This window comes from Petaurus breviceps, unplaced genomic scaffold (assembly GCF_028583685.1).
Source record: "Petaurus breviceps papuanus isolate PSGF00001 unplaced genomic scaffold, PetGlider_PUasm1.0 156, whole genome shotgun sequence".
Classification (NCBI taxonomy): Eukaryota; Metazoa; Chordata; class Mammalia; order Diprotodontia; family Petauridae; genus Petaurus; species Petaurus breviceps.
In genome coordinates, this window is record NW_027185720.1 from 1,514,891 (window position 1) to 1,529,190 (window position 14,300).

The following is a 14,300-nucleotide window of genomic DNA, read 5'->3' on the forward strand; positions in this document are numbered from 1 at the left end:
CTCTCTCTCTCCACCGCCATTAGACGGAGCTCCTAGAGCAGAAGCACTTTTTTCCTTTCTTTGTGTCCCATGTTTAGTGCGGTACCTCACACATAGGTGTGTAGTCAATGCATTTGACTTGGAATCTTTTATGTAGAGGCTCCATGGTCTTCCGAAAACTGCAACTCTTGAGTTCTTGAGGTCAGACAGTCCATCAGTCTGTCTCCATAAACAAGGGTGTCCTCAGCAGCGCTCACCTGCTTATCTGATAACGTGACGGGAGGGGCTAATTTTGCAACACTAACTCAGTCAGATTGGATGCCAACTCTAAAACACATAAGGAACTCTCTCCCTTTTTCTTCCCTGCTCCGCTGCCTTTTATATATCAAGTATCACGTGTGATTAAAGTTGTAAGTTAAAGTTGTAAATTTCAAAAACGATTCCAGGGAAGTGTGTACTGACAATCAAGTGTGTGTGTATGGGGGGGTGTTCTGATATATGAAAATTTATAGTCGTGCCAGGTTCCAATTAGACAATGAAGTGCTATAAAACAAAGGTAAATGTGTGAGCAGATCAATTCTCAGGCCATTCAGAAATCATCTTTATCTCAGGATGCATCACACCTTCCAAATTTGAGCCTGCACCCACATTTTAGGTGAGGCATTCCAAACACCTTGAGGAAGACACCTACGCCTAAGCTGTGGATGAAACATGCAGGTATAGCCAAGAGTCAACTTCCTCCAAAATCTGTTTTGAGGGACTGTGGCTGTGAGAGATGGGTTTTTTATAACCCAGCAGCATTTTTATCCAGGACCTTGAACTAGAACATCAAAGCCTAAGTTGTTTTTTTTTTTAATTTAGTTCCGTTATTAGTTAGTCCTTTTTTTTAATCTCCCGAGAATTAAGAATCTTAATCTTAAGAAAAGCCCTCAATTTGAAGTCAAAACACTTGAATTTGAACCTCTCTGCCACGTATTATACCTTGCCTGTGTGATTTGCCTTTCCATAAAATAAGGTCAGGAAACCTCTAAGTCTCTTAAAAGCCTTCACAACTTTTAAATCTACAATCATGTAACATTAGGCAGCAGTAAGCAAACACAATGTAATAAACTAACTGGAAAACGCTTCTCGTGTAAGTGAGAAGCAGTGAAGTGGTACAGGGGACAGAACACAGGGAATAACAACAGCCGGCTTCTTCTTTTCCAAGCATTTCAGTCTCAATCTTGTTGAGAGCTTGAATGAGGAAACTGAGTTATAATGAGGATCCTTCTATCTACCTCAAAAGGCGACAGTCAAGTGAGATTATGTGTATAACGGGCTTTGTAAAGTGTACTGGACAGATGTACAATGTTTTATCTACACTACCAGTTTATGCCGATGACATTTTCTGTAGACAAGTATAACATTATCAAACCTAACTGGCTTGGTTACAATGCAAAACAAAGCTCATAGTCTCATATTTAAAAAACTAAATTTCTACTCTATGGGAGGTATGGTCAAGAGTAAATTATGGGTGTGACGACTATATGGTAAATGTTGTGGATAACATCAAGCCTTTCCTAAAATGTGTAAAGTGAATAGATAATAAAGACAGAAAGTTTGTTTTAAAGTTAACTTATATTCAAAATATTTTGTATAAACAATTATAATACTACAGAGTAGTATTTTAATACAAAGCAGTTCAAATATTAACTGTTCTTTAAACTGTTAAACTTTATTATAAATTAAAATTTCTTTACAAAAAAAATTGCACATAATAATTGACCACTCTTGGGTTCTGATGCTCTGGCATATGTGATCGTTTCTTTCTCTTCAAGTTAAACAGTCTCAGCAACGAGTCCAGAATGCAGAAGGGCAGTGAACAGCCCTCTTAGAGCCTTCAAGTGCACTAGCAGACTTGTGGCCATGGCAGTTACACTTTCCTTAAGATGGACTGCTTTTGTTTTATATCCTGCAATGAAGAATCTCAAAAGGTTTAAAAAGAAAAAAAAAAAACAAAATGGACTGTTTGGTTTTTACTGTAAACACAGCCCTAGGAACTAATCCCAAACACGGATCTCTCAGGCATCAGAGAGTGTCAAGTGAATCAGGAAACAGCACAACGTAAGGGGAGAAAAGTAAAATAAAAATAACGAAATAAAATAAAAATAAATGTCAGTCACTTTGATGAACTATACTTACGTACATGATGTTATGAGAATCTGGAAGGGCCTACAAGCAGGCCAAACAGGAAGTCCATTTATCCAACTGAAGAGGGTCATGTTCATTGCTTCTGGTTTCAAGGACTGGAGATTGTAGGGGACTTGATATGATCAACAATGCTTGTCTGCCTTATACAGACCTTAGCCAGGGAACAGCCTAATCTTGAAGAATCATTCAAATGATTTTGGCAATTATTAATAGGACTTAGGACTGACTGCACGCAGTGTTCAGTGATTCTTGCTTTCTGTTTTGTAAATGTTTAAATTTAAGAGCTCATTTAGGCTGACTCCAATCTCTTGGCACTTGGAAACTAGTTTTCTCAGGTTATCAGTTTTACCTCCTCCTGATGCTTCAAACAACAGTTGCTGTAAGAGACAGGGAAGCAGACAACTAAGATTTAGCTAAAACCTGGGCATTACCACATCAATGGATATGGCACATGCAGAAAATTTTTAGGAAACTTCAAGTTGAAATGAAAGGTGAAAACATTACATCTTTCCACAGTGTTGCACACAGAGGTAACTTCTGAAAGGATCTCTGATATAAATGATGGACCTGTAAAAAAGATATATACAATTCCATCAAACATGACAAAAAATCTTATTTTAACAAAAACTATTCAACAAGTAACATGCTTTAGTCATTTAATCAATCATTAACCCACTGTGATGAACAGTCAACTTACACATGTTATATTTAATATATAAGAAATACGATGGCTGCTTAAATCTGGGCATTAAACAAAATGAGTTTTAAATCCTTGAATCTGAATACTTAGATTGATTATACAAATGATCTATCAATGCCAGCTTACCTCTCTCTGTCCTTTTAGAAAGCTCTCGGCAGCAATGGCTCTGAGAAAAAAGGATATAGAAAAGGAAGAAAATTATATATCTCTGAACATAATTAACATGCCATTACTGGCAGAATAATGACTGTGGAATCAGAGTACAAAACTTCCTGAAAGTAACAGGCTATACTTCCAATGAGGATAACCTATAGTGAAGAAAAAAAAAATCCAACAATTTTTATCAACTTAACAAGAAGACAACATTCCAGTTTTTGATCATAAACAATGTTGATGAAAAAGACTGATTCACTATTTAATAATGACAATTACTATAACCTGTAGAGGAGCAGGGAAGAAAAGGAAATTGTAAAAAACAAAGTTACTACAATAAGCCCATCTCTAAAAGAATCATAATCATAAAAAAGGCACTTGAAAGATGTCATTTTAATAGTGCCTAGATTACTTGATAAATGTTTTCTTCAAGGAAAACAAAAGATCTCCCATTTTTTTAAACCAAGTACAAGTATTAGCATTTCCTCTTGGTATCCAGGAAAAGGAAAAAAGGATGTCGGATTTCAGATTTACCTGTATGATGCAAATCTTATAAACAAAAGTAATAACTATGAAAACATGTATATGACTGTTGCATTACATTTTCCAGATGGCCAGGCATGTTGGGATATTATATGTAAACATCTTGGCTTGTAGTTTCAGAATCTGAACATTGCTTTCTTCCCATTCTTGCTGGAGTAGCCTGTAAAGTACATTCAGGAAAATGAACAGATCATTGCAACCATTGAAAATCCAAATATAGTATATGAAGAGAATCATGTTGAACAAAAGTGCCATATCTAGTTAATTCAGCTCCACCAGGGAAAATAGTAAGAAAGGTTTTCATCAAATGCCAACTGAGAAAGTCAGCTTCTATATCTTTGCTACCTAGGAAAGCAACAAGTCAAGAATCTTGCCATGTGAGAAGTAAAATGCTTGCCTTTTATAACCATACAGAAAGAACAAATAAGATGAAAGCAAATGAGACATATAAAGTACTTTACAAAAATCTAAAAGTGCTATATAAATGCCAACTATCTCTTCACATAAAGTTCTCCAAAAAACTGAAACATCTGAAGAACTATTCCATCAATTTATTGCTATTTTCTGGTCATTTTCTTCCTGCATCCTGCATCTATTTGGGAATGGAATATGGCCAACTTAATGAAAATGTAAAGGTCTCTGAAATCATAACTAAGCTGGTTTTGCATCTCTCCCTCAAACAAAAGGACAAATACGAATACAAAAAAGAAAACGTCTGCCAGCAAGGATCAATGATCCAATCGCTTAACACTTTCAAAAGTCTCAGCTGTTATATAAAGCATACAGAAAAGAGTGGTCCAAGGTCCTTTTTTTCCACATTGTACATAAAAAAATTGTATTTCATAATACTGGCTCTTAACTTAGAACAGTCCCTTTACTTTTGAACCTATTTAGGCTAATGACAAAAAAACTACTGGTTGTATTGTTCTTAAGTCTTATTTCTTGTTTCTGCTTTTTTACAACTTCCAATGTTCATGTTAACTGAAATATGAACACTTTAAAAGAAAGATAAGCAAATATACCTGATATACACCTAGGCATCTTGAACTCCATCAGCAAGACCTGTGACTTTGAGATCAGAGGATCACAGATTTAAAGTCTGAAGGGACCTTAAAGGTCATCTCATCCAAGCCCCTCACTTTAGATAAAACTGAGGTCCAGAGGAGTTTGCCTGAGGTCACAAGGCCTGAGGCAGAGTCAGGGCTAAAATCCTGATGCTCAGACCCTAATCCAGGGCTTTTTCCACAGCTCCACATTACTCACTAGGATGACCACACACCTTAGGGAAATTTTCTTAACTTCTTGTGGATAGTGGGGGGCAGCAACACTCATGTTAGAACCTAAATGCCCAGGGCAGCTTTTTTGAACTGAGGGTTCAGAGGCTTGTGGGGGGGGAAGGAGTGGAATCACTTTAATGGTAATGAGAACAAACCAAGGAGAAGCCTCCTAAGTTATTGTGTTCTAAGCAAGAAAAAGATCCTGGACAAAAGTGTTACTGAATCATGTAAAAATATCTCTCACAACAACCTTGGCAAGAAGAGATTTTTTTTTTAAATAAACTGGTTATAAATTACCTGTATATATTATCCACAGCAAATTTTATAATCTTAGACTGTCTTTCCCATGGCACCTAGGATCTCTCTCATCAGGTGGTGAATGATCAAGGAATGCAAACTAATTTCAATATTAATCTAATAGCAATTTTGGAGGTTTGGGAAGATAAAAAAATTTCCTAGAGAAAAAACTATACTGAATTCCAAGTTAAAGAAAAAAATAATTTCAGTATTGTCTAACACTTTTATTTGTACTATTAAGATTTATTTATACATTTACCTTTAAACTTTTATACTTGAAGGATCTAAAAGTTGTGTGATCCTCATGTGAATGCTCTAATGATAATGGATTTCCTTATTAAGTCTCAAGTTGCAGATAGCAATGGAAAAAAATGTCTAAAGAACAGCTTTAAACTTCCAAAAATGTTTTTTTTTAATGAATACTAGCCACTAAGAAAATATTTATATACTGTTCCTTACCTCAGTGCAAGTCCAGGATTGGTTGGCATATTTGAGCAAAATCGTTCCAAGATTTTGGAATGCTGGGACTTCGGAACACAACTCAAATAAAAGAAAATAACCTGCATAGTATGAAGACAGGAAAATGAATGTAACTAAAAACATACTATCTAGCTACCTATGAAACAAACCAAGTGTATAAATTATGATGACATATGGGGCTATGAACAAGTTATTACAGCTAGTTAGTCGTTTTCCAAATATGAATTAGGAAATGTGGCCTACTAATGAAAGCCATGCACTTGTTATGGAACCCTCGAGCAAATCACAGGCCTTCATGTCATATGACATCTTGTCTATAGAATGACTGTTTAAATGGGTTAATGTTTATAAGTGATTTAAAACCCTGGGATAAAGACTATTCTAGAAGTACCAAGCATAGACCTTAGGTATCCTGATTACCTAAGGAGGTATATCTCCTAACAATACTGTAAGAGAGTCTCACTATTTTAAATTGAGAAGTTCCAACCATTTTGCAGTGGCATTATATTATGAAATATATTATATTTCATCTGAAAAGGTGCCGATACTTTCAGGTTATGTTTTCCATAACTATATTTTCATCAAAAAAAATTACCAAAAACAGCTACATTTAATTTTAGTAAACTTGTTCTTTTGAGTCATTTAATTTATAATTTAATCATGATTTCCTATCTCAATAAGTGGAAGCCCATTAACTGTGAAATAATTCTAGTATAAAATAATTTTTGAACTGCAGATATCCAGGTCCTAATCTAGTTTCCAGTTTTTTCCCTTCCAAGAGAAAAAGAGCATTTTATGTGACAAAAAGCTAACATGTTTTGCTGTAATACAATCTGAATAAGAAAAAGACATATCAGCTGCCTAAGACAAAGTTGGCAAAAAAAAAAAATTTTATCTTAAGGATAATCAAAATTGACTGTAAAATTAGGAAGGGAAAATTCACTGTAGAACAACATTACACATCTTACCCTATTATGAAACTCATAGTTGGTCCAGTAATCAGCAGTACTAAAAGGAATTGGGTATCGGGTAGGAACTGTCACCAAACATCTGTTCACTAAATCCGTAAAAATTTTGAATTCTTGGACTTTATTTTTGGATCCAACAGCTCTAGTATTTGCAAAGACGAGGTAACTGCGAGGGAAAAAGAAAAGTTGAACTATTTTACAATTCTACAACTTTTGAACTATGCATTAAATAATAACACACGTGAAAATCTTCCTTTTGGAAATCCAGTTTCCACACTAAGAACTGAACTTACTCCATCCAGATGTTCTGTACCATCTCAGAATGCATGACTGCTCCTAGAGCTGCCTCATATGCATCCACTGTTTCTTCAATAGTTGTCTGAAGAGACTGACATAGGCTATTACGACAGGAAAGAAAAACATTACATCTCTACAGTTCAATTCTTAATTTGCATAACTGTATTAAAGTGAAGGAAAGGCAGACTTTAGACAGACATTATTACAGAGCAATCTTCCATTTGATCTTTGTTAACCGTTATTGCTGAATGATTCATCTCAGATTGTATATTGTAAATAAAAACTTCAATATTTTACTTCCAAATTCCTTCAAGCTTGCTTTTAGATTATACTCTTAACTTCACTTTAATTTCTCATAATTGTAATTTAATAAATGTTGAATGCATGCCTGGTATGTAACACATCTTTCTCCTCACACTAGATAATCTCTCACCAGTAGATCAGCCACAAATACGGGACTTGATGGGTTAACATCTCATCATCAAAATTTCCTTTACACAAAGGTGATGCAAAGTCAAATGGCCCAGGAACATTCAACAGATATCTGAAAACAAGAATGTATACTATTGTTTGAAATAGTTTCTTACAGAGAAGTAATTTTATTGTGTTTCTCAAAATCTAAATTTTAACTAAGGTGAAGCTGGATATATAGTGAGATCAGTGCTACGATTTAAAAAAAAAAAATCAGAACAATTAAAAGGCTTCAGAACTAGAACCAACTGTATGCAAGAGATTCAATTGTGATTAAACTCACAATTATAGAACATTGGGAAAAGTAAAAAAAAATATGTAAATACAAACTTATAAATAAAAAATATTGCTGAGAAAACTGAACAGCAGTAGAGTAAAAAATGGGCTAAAATCAATACTTCACACCATATATGTGAATTTCAATTGCTTCAATAATCTAATTTTTTTTTAACATTAAAAATTTTTTAAAGAGTTAATAGGAACTCAATTGTGGTGAAGAGGAGATCCAGTTTTGTCCATTTATAAATAATGAAAATTATCAGCAACAAAACAGATTCAATTATAGGAAGCTAAAAGAACTTTAAGCAACAAAAAAAAACTTTTTAAGGGCAAAATATTTGCAAAAATTTTGAGCTAAAAGTCTGACATTCAGCATCTATGAGAAAATTATATGAATTTACTGTAAGATACGTTCAAATAATTTGAACTGGCAATTCGAAAAGTAACCAAAACAGAAACTGCTCCAACTCCCTACAAATCAGGACCACAGAGTAACAAAATCTGAGATATCTTTGAAAACTATCAAACTGGCCAAAATAATCAGAAGCAACAAAACGCAAATGTTAGGAGAGCTGCAGGAAAAAAGGCGCTTTATTAGACTGAATAGATTTTCGAGCTGGTCCGATCTTCCTGAAGATCAAGCAGCATCCAAACTGCCCGCATCCTTCATTCAGACAAGCTTTGTACTAGAAATACTGCTTACAACACCTACCTCATAGTGCTGTGAATAAAGTGTTTTGTAAACTTTAAAACACTATATAAATGTCAGCTATGACCTTGAAGACGGTTTTAAAAGAAAAAAGAAAGGTCAATGTGTACAAATATCTTCATAGCTGCTGTCGCTAATGCCAAATTGTCCAATAACTGAGGGACAGCTGAATACGTTTCTACCAATGTAAGGGAATATTATTGCACTGTAAGAAAAAAGAAGAACATGGAACACACAAAAATGCACTTATTTATATATGAGGAAAAGTGAAAAAAGAATGGGAATATGCACACTGACTATGACTATATCAAAACGAGCAACAAAGCTTTAAAAATACACAGCAAATTCTGTGGTCATATTTAGTAAGATTAATAAAAACTATTTTTAAAAAAGTGAATCATTGTCCTATGTCCTGGGGCTATTGAAAAAGTCAATGAAATAATGAGTGTAAAAGTTCTTTATAAACTTTAAAGTACTACAATTTTGTGAAAGATTATTGTCAAATATTCACCTATCTAGAAACATAGTTAAGATGAGGTTTTGTATATGGCTCCTGGACTCAATCTCACAATAATAGTAATGAATCTCATCACACTTACCTTATTTACATATTACATTATTGTGTGTGTATGTACACAGATATACACATATACATACATACACACACACACACAAATATACATATATACACACAACTGTTATCCAAATAATGGCCTTCTAACTTTCTTCCAGACACTGCCCTTTAATCCATGCTCCACATTTCCTGATTCACATTCCTCATGGCAAGCTCCTACATGGGCAGGATCCCAGTTGTGCCCACCTCCGTATCTCCTCCATTGAACAGCACAGTATTCTGCACAAAGTATCTGCTGAATTCAATTTCTAATCCATTACTCTGTTCACACCACTCTCCTGCTCAACGTGTCAGTGGTTCCCTACTATATAAAATTTTCAACACAATCTGACTTCTTACTACTCCCTGTTCAAACAGTTAACATTTCAGCCAAATGAGAACACTCTTACTTCTCAGATTTCCATCCTCCTAATTCCCATCTACAAGTCCTTACTTATAATGCCTTCCATGCATATAAAGGATTCCTGTACTTTCTAGCTGCTGAAATTCCTCCTTTTCCTAATGCTTCCTTCTTCCATGAGGCTCTGAACCTTAACTCCCTTCCAGTTAGAAGTAATCTCTCCCCCTTGAGCTTTTTTTTACCTCAAATTCATAAAGCCCTTTCTTTATATAGAACAGAAATCTGCCTGTAAGTTTTCCCCACACTGCCCCACTTCTGTCCTATGAAGGCACACAGGGTGTCCAGCCCTTCTTCTGCCTAAAAGCCTTTCTAAAAGCGGGGAAAGCAAAAAACAAAAAACCATGAGGACAGTTTTCTTACCTTCCCCAAGCTAAATGCTCTCAACTTCTCCAACTGGGATATGCACTGCATCCCCTGTTAAAATTATCTCAGTCCTCTCGAACCACCCCACAATTATTCCAGATGTGGCCCAACACAGCAGCACAGAGTAAAAATATATACTTCCCTTACTGAAGCAGCTAAATAGACCTGGAAGAAGGAAGACCCGAGTTCCAACTCTGCCTCAGATAGATTACAGAGTATGATCCCAGGGCAGGTTATTTAATCTCTATCTGCCTCAATTTCTTCAGCTGCAGAACAGGAAAGAGAACAGCATAACAACTCCACCCGAGAGTTGTTGTAAGGAGCAAAGGACATATTACTTTAGCAAAGTAGCTGGCACAGAGTAGATGCTAAATGAGGCCTTGTTCCCTCTCCTCCACCAAGATGCTCCTGCAAAATACTGTATTTCTGCTAAGTAGCCCAAGATCATAACAGCACTTTTTGCTACCATATACCTCTTTTTATACACTAAAAAGATAAGCTTTCAGATGAATTTATTCCAATGATGTACTTGTTATTGATTTTAACCTAAATGTAACATTCTAAATTAAGTATCAATGAATCTCAGTACAGCACAAGTACTACATTGGAATTTATAAAGTATTCAACCTCTTGGCCCTCAAATATTTTCTTGCCCTGCCTTTCAGCTGATATTATTCCTGCATTCTGCCTGCCCTTCATCTCCTAGCCCCAGAACACTGAATCCTTGACCTTGGCTATCCAGCAGGCCCTGAACTACTGCCTCCTACTCAGCTACCTGCCCTGTCTTTGTTCGACTGCCAATTGTGCCATACCTCCAAGGACTGTTAGGAGGGAACAGAATAAAGCACTGAGTGGTTTCAGGTTCACAGCAGGTCCTTAAAAATGACCATCCACTCCACCCTCCATAAAGACTGTCCATTTCCTCATTCAGTTCTATGCATTTTCCATAATTAACTCTCTCACCACTTTTTTGTATCTTAAAATACCACTGGTAACATGTTGCAGCCTACTTGCATTTATTATCTTTATGTTCCCTTTTAGATATCATGGTATTCCATTATTTGCAAACTAAAGCAGCACTAGAATAACAATGGCATTAAAAAAAAGATGGCCTTCTTATAATGACACAAGCAGGGTCCCCAGTGACTATCTCAGTTTGGTCTAGGACAGTGATACAGCTTCTTACATAATGCTTAATGAAGACCGCAAAACCCCCAGCATGAGTAAAAGCAGAAGGGGTCAAGTAACTTTCTGATTACTATCAGAAAGTCTTACATGAAGAATAAATCAAACCGATGAATCCAATGGTTTCCCCTGTTTTAAGTACAGTCTCCAATTACCTCTACAAAAACGTACCGAAAGAGATCTATAGGATTATGTTCCTCACACCCAAGTTCAAAATATGGTGAAATGAATTCTCGCAACAATGGAAGAATACTGTCAGATCGATCCTATTAAAGAGAGAGAGAGACGCATATTAGATCACTAAAGTTAAACTGAGATTTAGTGTGCTAGGGCAAATAAGTGCAAAAGAAGCCTATATGGAAGGGCTAAGGGCAAAATGGAGTCAACTTCTTGGCTATTTAGTGGTCTCCAAATGCATGCCGACCTCTCCACCATCTGCCTACCTCTGTAGCCTTATTCCATACAGTCTAGAGTCTGGTCACACTGGCTTTTGCATTGGTACTCCCACACAACACTCCACTTCCTCCAATCTTTGCCACTGCTATCCCCCACATCTGGAATGTACTCTCTTCCTTTCCTTTCTCCCTCCAACACTACTGTACCTGGGATCTGTTTCACACATATATGTCTACAAGTGCACATGCTGTCTCCTCCTATAGAATGTAAGCCACCTAGAAGGCAGAAACTGTTTTGTTTTTGTATCCCTACATGCCTGGGACATAGCAGGCATTTAATAAAATGTGTGGCAATTAAGTGACAAACAACAGACTTAGAATTAACTACAGTCAGTGCTGGATTAAGATCTGAGCCATGCAAATTGTTTTCCATATCTGTATGCCACACTTTACCTTTAAGATCAGGAATTTGCACAAATGATAAAACACCTCTGCATTCTGAGGATGTTTTTCGAATGCACTGAGCCACACTGCGCTGGCTTTGTCTTGCTGGTCCATTCGCAAATATAAAGCCACAAGGGTTTCCAACAACTGGCAGTTCACAGGACAGGATGCCAATAAAGACCGACAGAGCTCCACTGCAGACTCACACCTTTAAAATAAAAGATATCTGAATAAGGTGAAAAGATCAGCCTTTAAATGGAAGGTCCACGGTTTGCAAATCCAAGTTTACCTGTCTAGGAGCTGCAGTAAAGCAATCAAGTTTGTATACAGCGGAAGACAGACTTCTATTTTTTCAGCAACAGCAAGGCTTTCATCGGTACATGCTTGAATTGCATCTGTATCAAAAAAGGTCAACAAAGATTCTTCTCAAATTTAACTATGATGACAAGATTCCAACACTTACAACATCTGTCCACAGGGTAATCTAGACAGTCCAACCACCATCTCCACGCTGTCATTACTTTCTCTTGCTTCTCTGAACTTCTAGGCTCATTTCCTAACGCATGTACTTTAGGCCTCTTCCCTGCTCAAGCACTCGCTGCCACCCCCCAACGATCCCGTCTCCCCTTGCTTGCTTCCTATGTAACTGACAAGATTCAGACCACCCTGCGCGGGCACTAACACACCACCCTTCACTTCAACACGTTTTTGTCTCTTTAACTCTTCTCCCTTCTTTACTAAAGAGTCTCAAAATAAGGTGATCGATCTCCCTTTGTCCTCTAAGTGTCCTTCGGGCGCTATCCCCTGCTTACCCTCCCTTCCAACAGTCTTAGATTCCCCTGTCTTACTGTCCCCCAGCTCTTCTCACCACCTACTTCATTCCTCAACCCACCGAAACCTGGTTTTTCTATCTGCTCTTCTTCAGTCACAGTCGTAAATGTTAGCAGTGACTAGGGCTTCTAATCCAAGCCCAAGGCATCTTCTTTGGTGTCTGAAGCAGAATCTGACATGAATGAAAACCTTCCTCTTATCCTCAGATTACCTCTGATCCTTTCCTCCCTTTCACACACACACACACACACACACACACACACACACACACACACACACACACACACACACAATGTGGATATACGGCAAAGTTTTAACTTGGGCCTCTGCTTTCTCTCTGAACACTAATATTTCCTCATAAAACACCTTTATGGCTTCACTATGAACTCTATGATGATTACTCCCAAAACACCATCTTGAAAGGACCAACTTTTCACCCAAGTTTCAGTTTTTTATTTCCAAATGCGTAAAGGGTATTTAAACTTAAGTGTCACATTGCCACTTTTAATAACATGTATAAAGCCAAACAACATATTCCTTTCTATCGAATGAGCTATTCTTATTTCTGCTAAAGGTCCCATTAATCATCAGTCTCAAAACCTTGACATCATCTTGGACTCTTCCCCCTCCCTCCCCATTCATCCTTCATATCTAATCAATATATCAACTCTCAATTTTTCTTTCATTCATCAGATTCCACCCTGACCTAGGCTTTACCTGTAGTAATTGGCTCACAGCTGATTTTGCTACTTTAACATTTATTAAGGGTCTACTACATGCAGAGTTCATCCTAGCAGATACAGAAATACAGAGACTAAACAAAACTCAGCTCTAAAATACAGTACAGGAATAAAACATATACTTATGCATTAGGAAGGTGATACCATGACTTGTAAGTGAATTGGATTTAAGTGAGGGAGGACTGTGCAAAGTCACCAGTCTCACTTTCTCCTCCAGAGCCATCTGGGTCCAGTGGCAAGATAGAGATCAGGATGACTAGACATGACTTGAATCAATTATGGTATCCTGCTACTGGAGAGGCTGAGGATGGTGGACCACTTGAGTTCAGGAGCTCTGAGCTGCAATTGTGCTGAACTGACTAGGTATACAAACTAAGTCCAGCATCAATACAGGGCAGGAAGTCACCAGGCTGCCTAAGGAGAGTAAACTAGCCTAGGTTGGAAATAAAGTGGGTCAAAGTTCCCATGTTAAGCAGCAGTGACATCAGGCCTGTGACTTTCATCTTAAGTTGGGGAGACACAATTCATCTATCCCACCTCCCCCCCCCCAAAATGGAATTATAAGAAAAGACAAAAAGGATAGTTTCATAGAAATTTTGGAGGATGTGTGTGGACACAGAGTAAATAGAGCAGAAACCATCAATGCAATAAGCAACCAAGATTTCAGAGAATAAATGAAGAATGCTACCCACCTCCTGATAGAGGAATCAAGGCAAAGATGAGGTATTTTTTAGATAACACATGGATTCAATTTGCTTGTATATCATTATTTGTTATAAGAGCTCTCTCTGTGTCTTTTTTTGGGAGTGGGGAAGAATAGGCTGGGAGGGAATAACTAGCAATAATGCTACCCCAAAAAAGTCAGTCATTAAAACATTTGGGGGGGGTGGGGGGGCAGCTAGGTGGCACAGTGAATAGAACACCAGACCTAGAGTCAGGAGAATCTGAGTTCAAATCCTGCCTCA

General features: G+C 37.0%; 1 protein-coding gene across 4 annotated transcripts in view; it reads right to left on the reverse strand.

Moving 5' to 3' along the window:
- Positions 1-1,672: 1,672 nt before the first annotated feature.
- ZFC3H1 (zinc finger C3H1-type containing) overlaps positions 1,673-14,300 on the reverse strand; it is a 60,480-nt gene continuing 47,852 nt past the window's right edge. For 3 of the 4 annotated variants that reach the window (XM_069081934.1, XM_069081935.1, XM_069081933.1), the window contains exons 25-35: positions 12,054-12,159; positions 11,774-11,972; positions 11,097-11,191; positions 7,318-7,428; positions 6,881-6,985; positions 6,588-6,753; positions 5,599-5,699; positions 3,624-3,725; positions 2,996-3,035; positions 2,674-2,736; positions 1,673-2,546 (exon numbers count right to left, since the gene is read on the reverse strand). In XM_069081934.1, coding sequence (XP_068938035.1) covers positions 2,409-2,546; positions 2,674-2,736; positions 2,996-3,035; positions 3,624-3,725; positions 5,599-5,699; positions 6,588-6,753; positions 6,881-6,985; positions 7,318-7,428; positions 11,097-11,191; positions 11,774-11,972; positions 12,054-12,159 — 1,226 coding nt within the window. In that variant the 3' untranslated portion in view covers positions 1,673-2,408. Of the gene's footprint in view, positions 2,547-2,673; positions 2,737-2,995; positions 3,036-3,623; positions 3,726-5,598; positions 5,700-6,587; positions 6,754-6,880; positions 6,986-7,272; positions 7,429-11,096; positions 11,192-11,773; positions 11,973-12,053; positions 12,160-14,300 lie in introns of those variants that run through there. The other variant, XM_069081936.1, reaches the window with a different exon arrangement.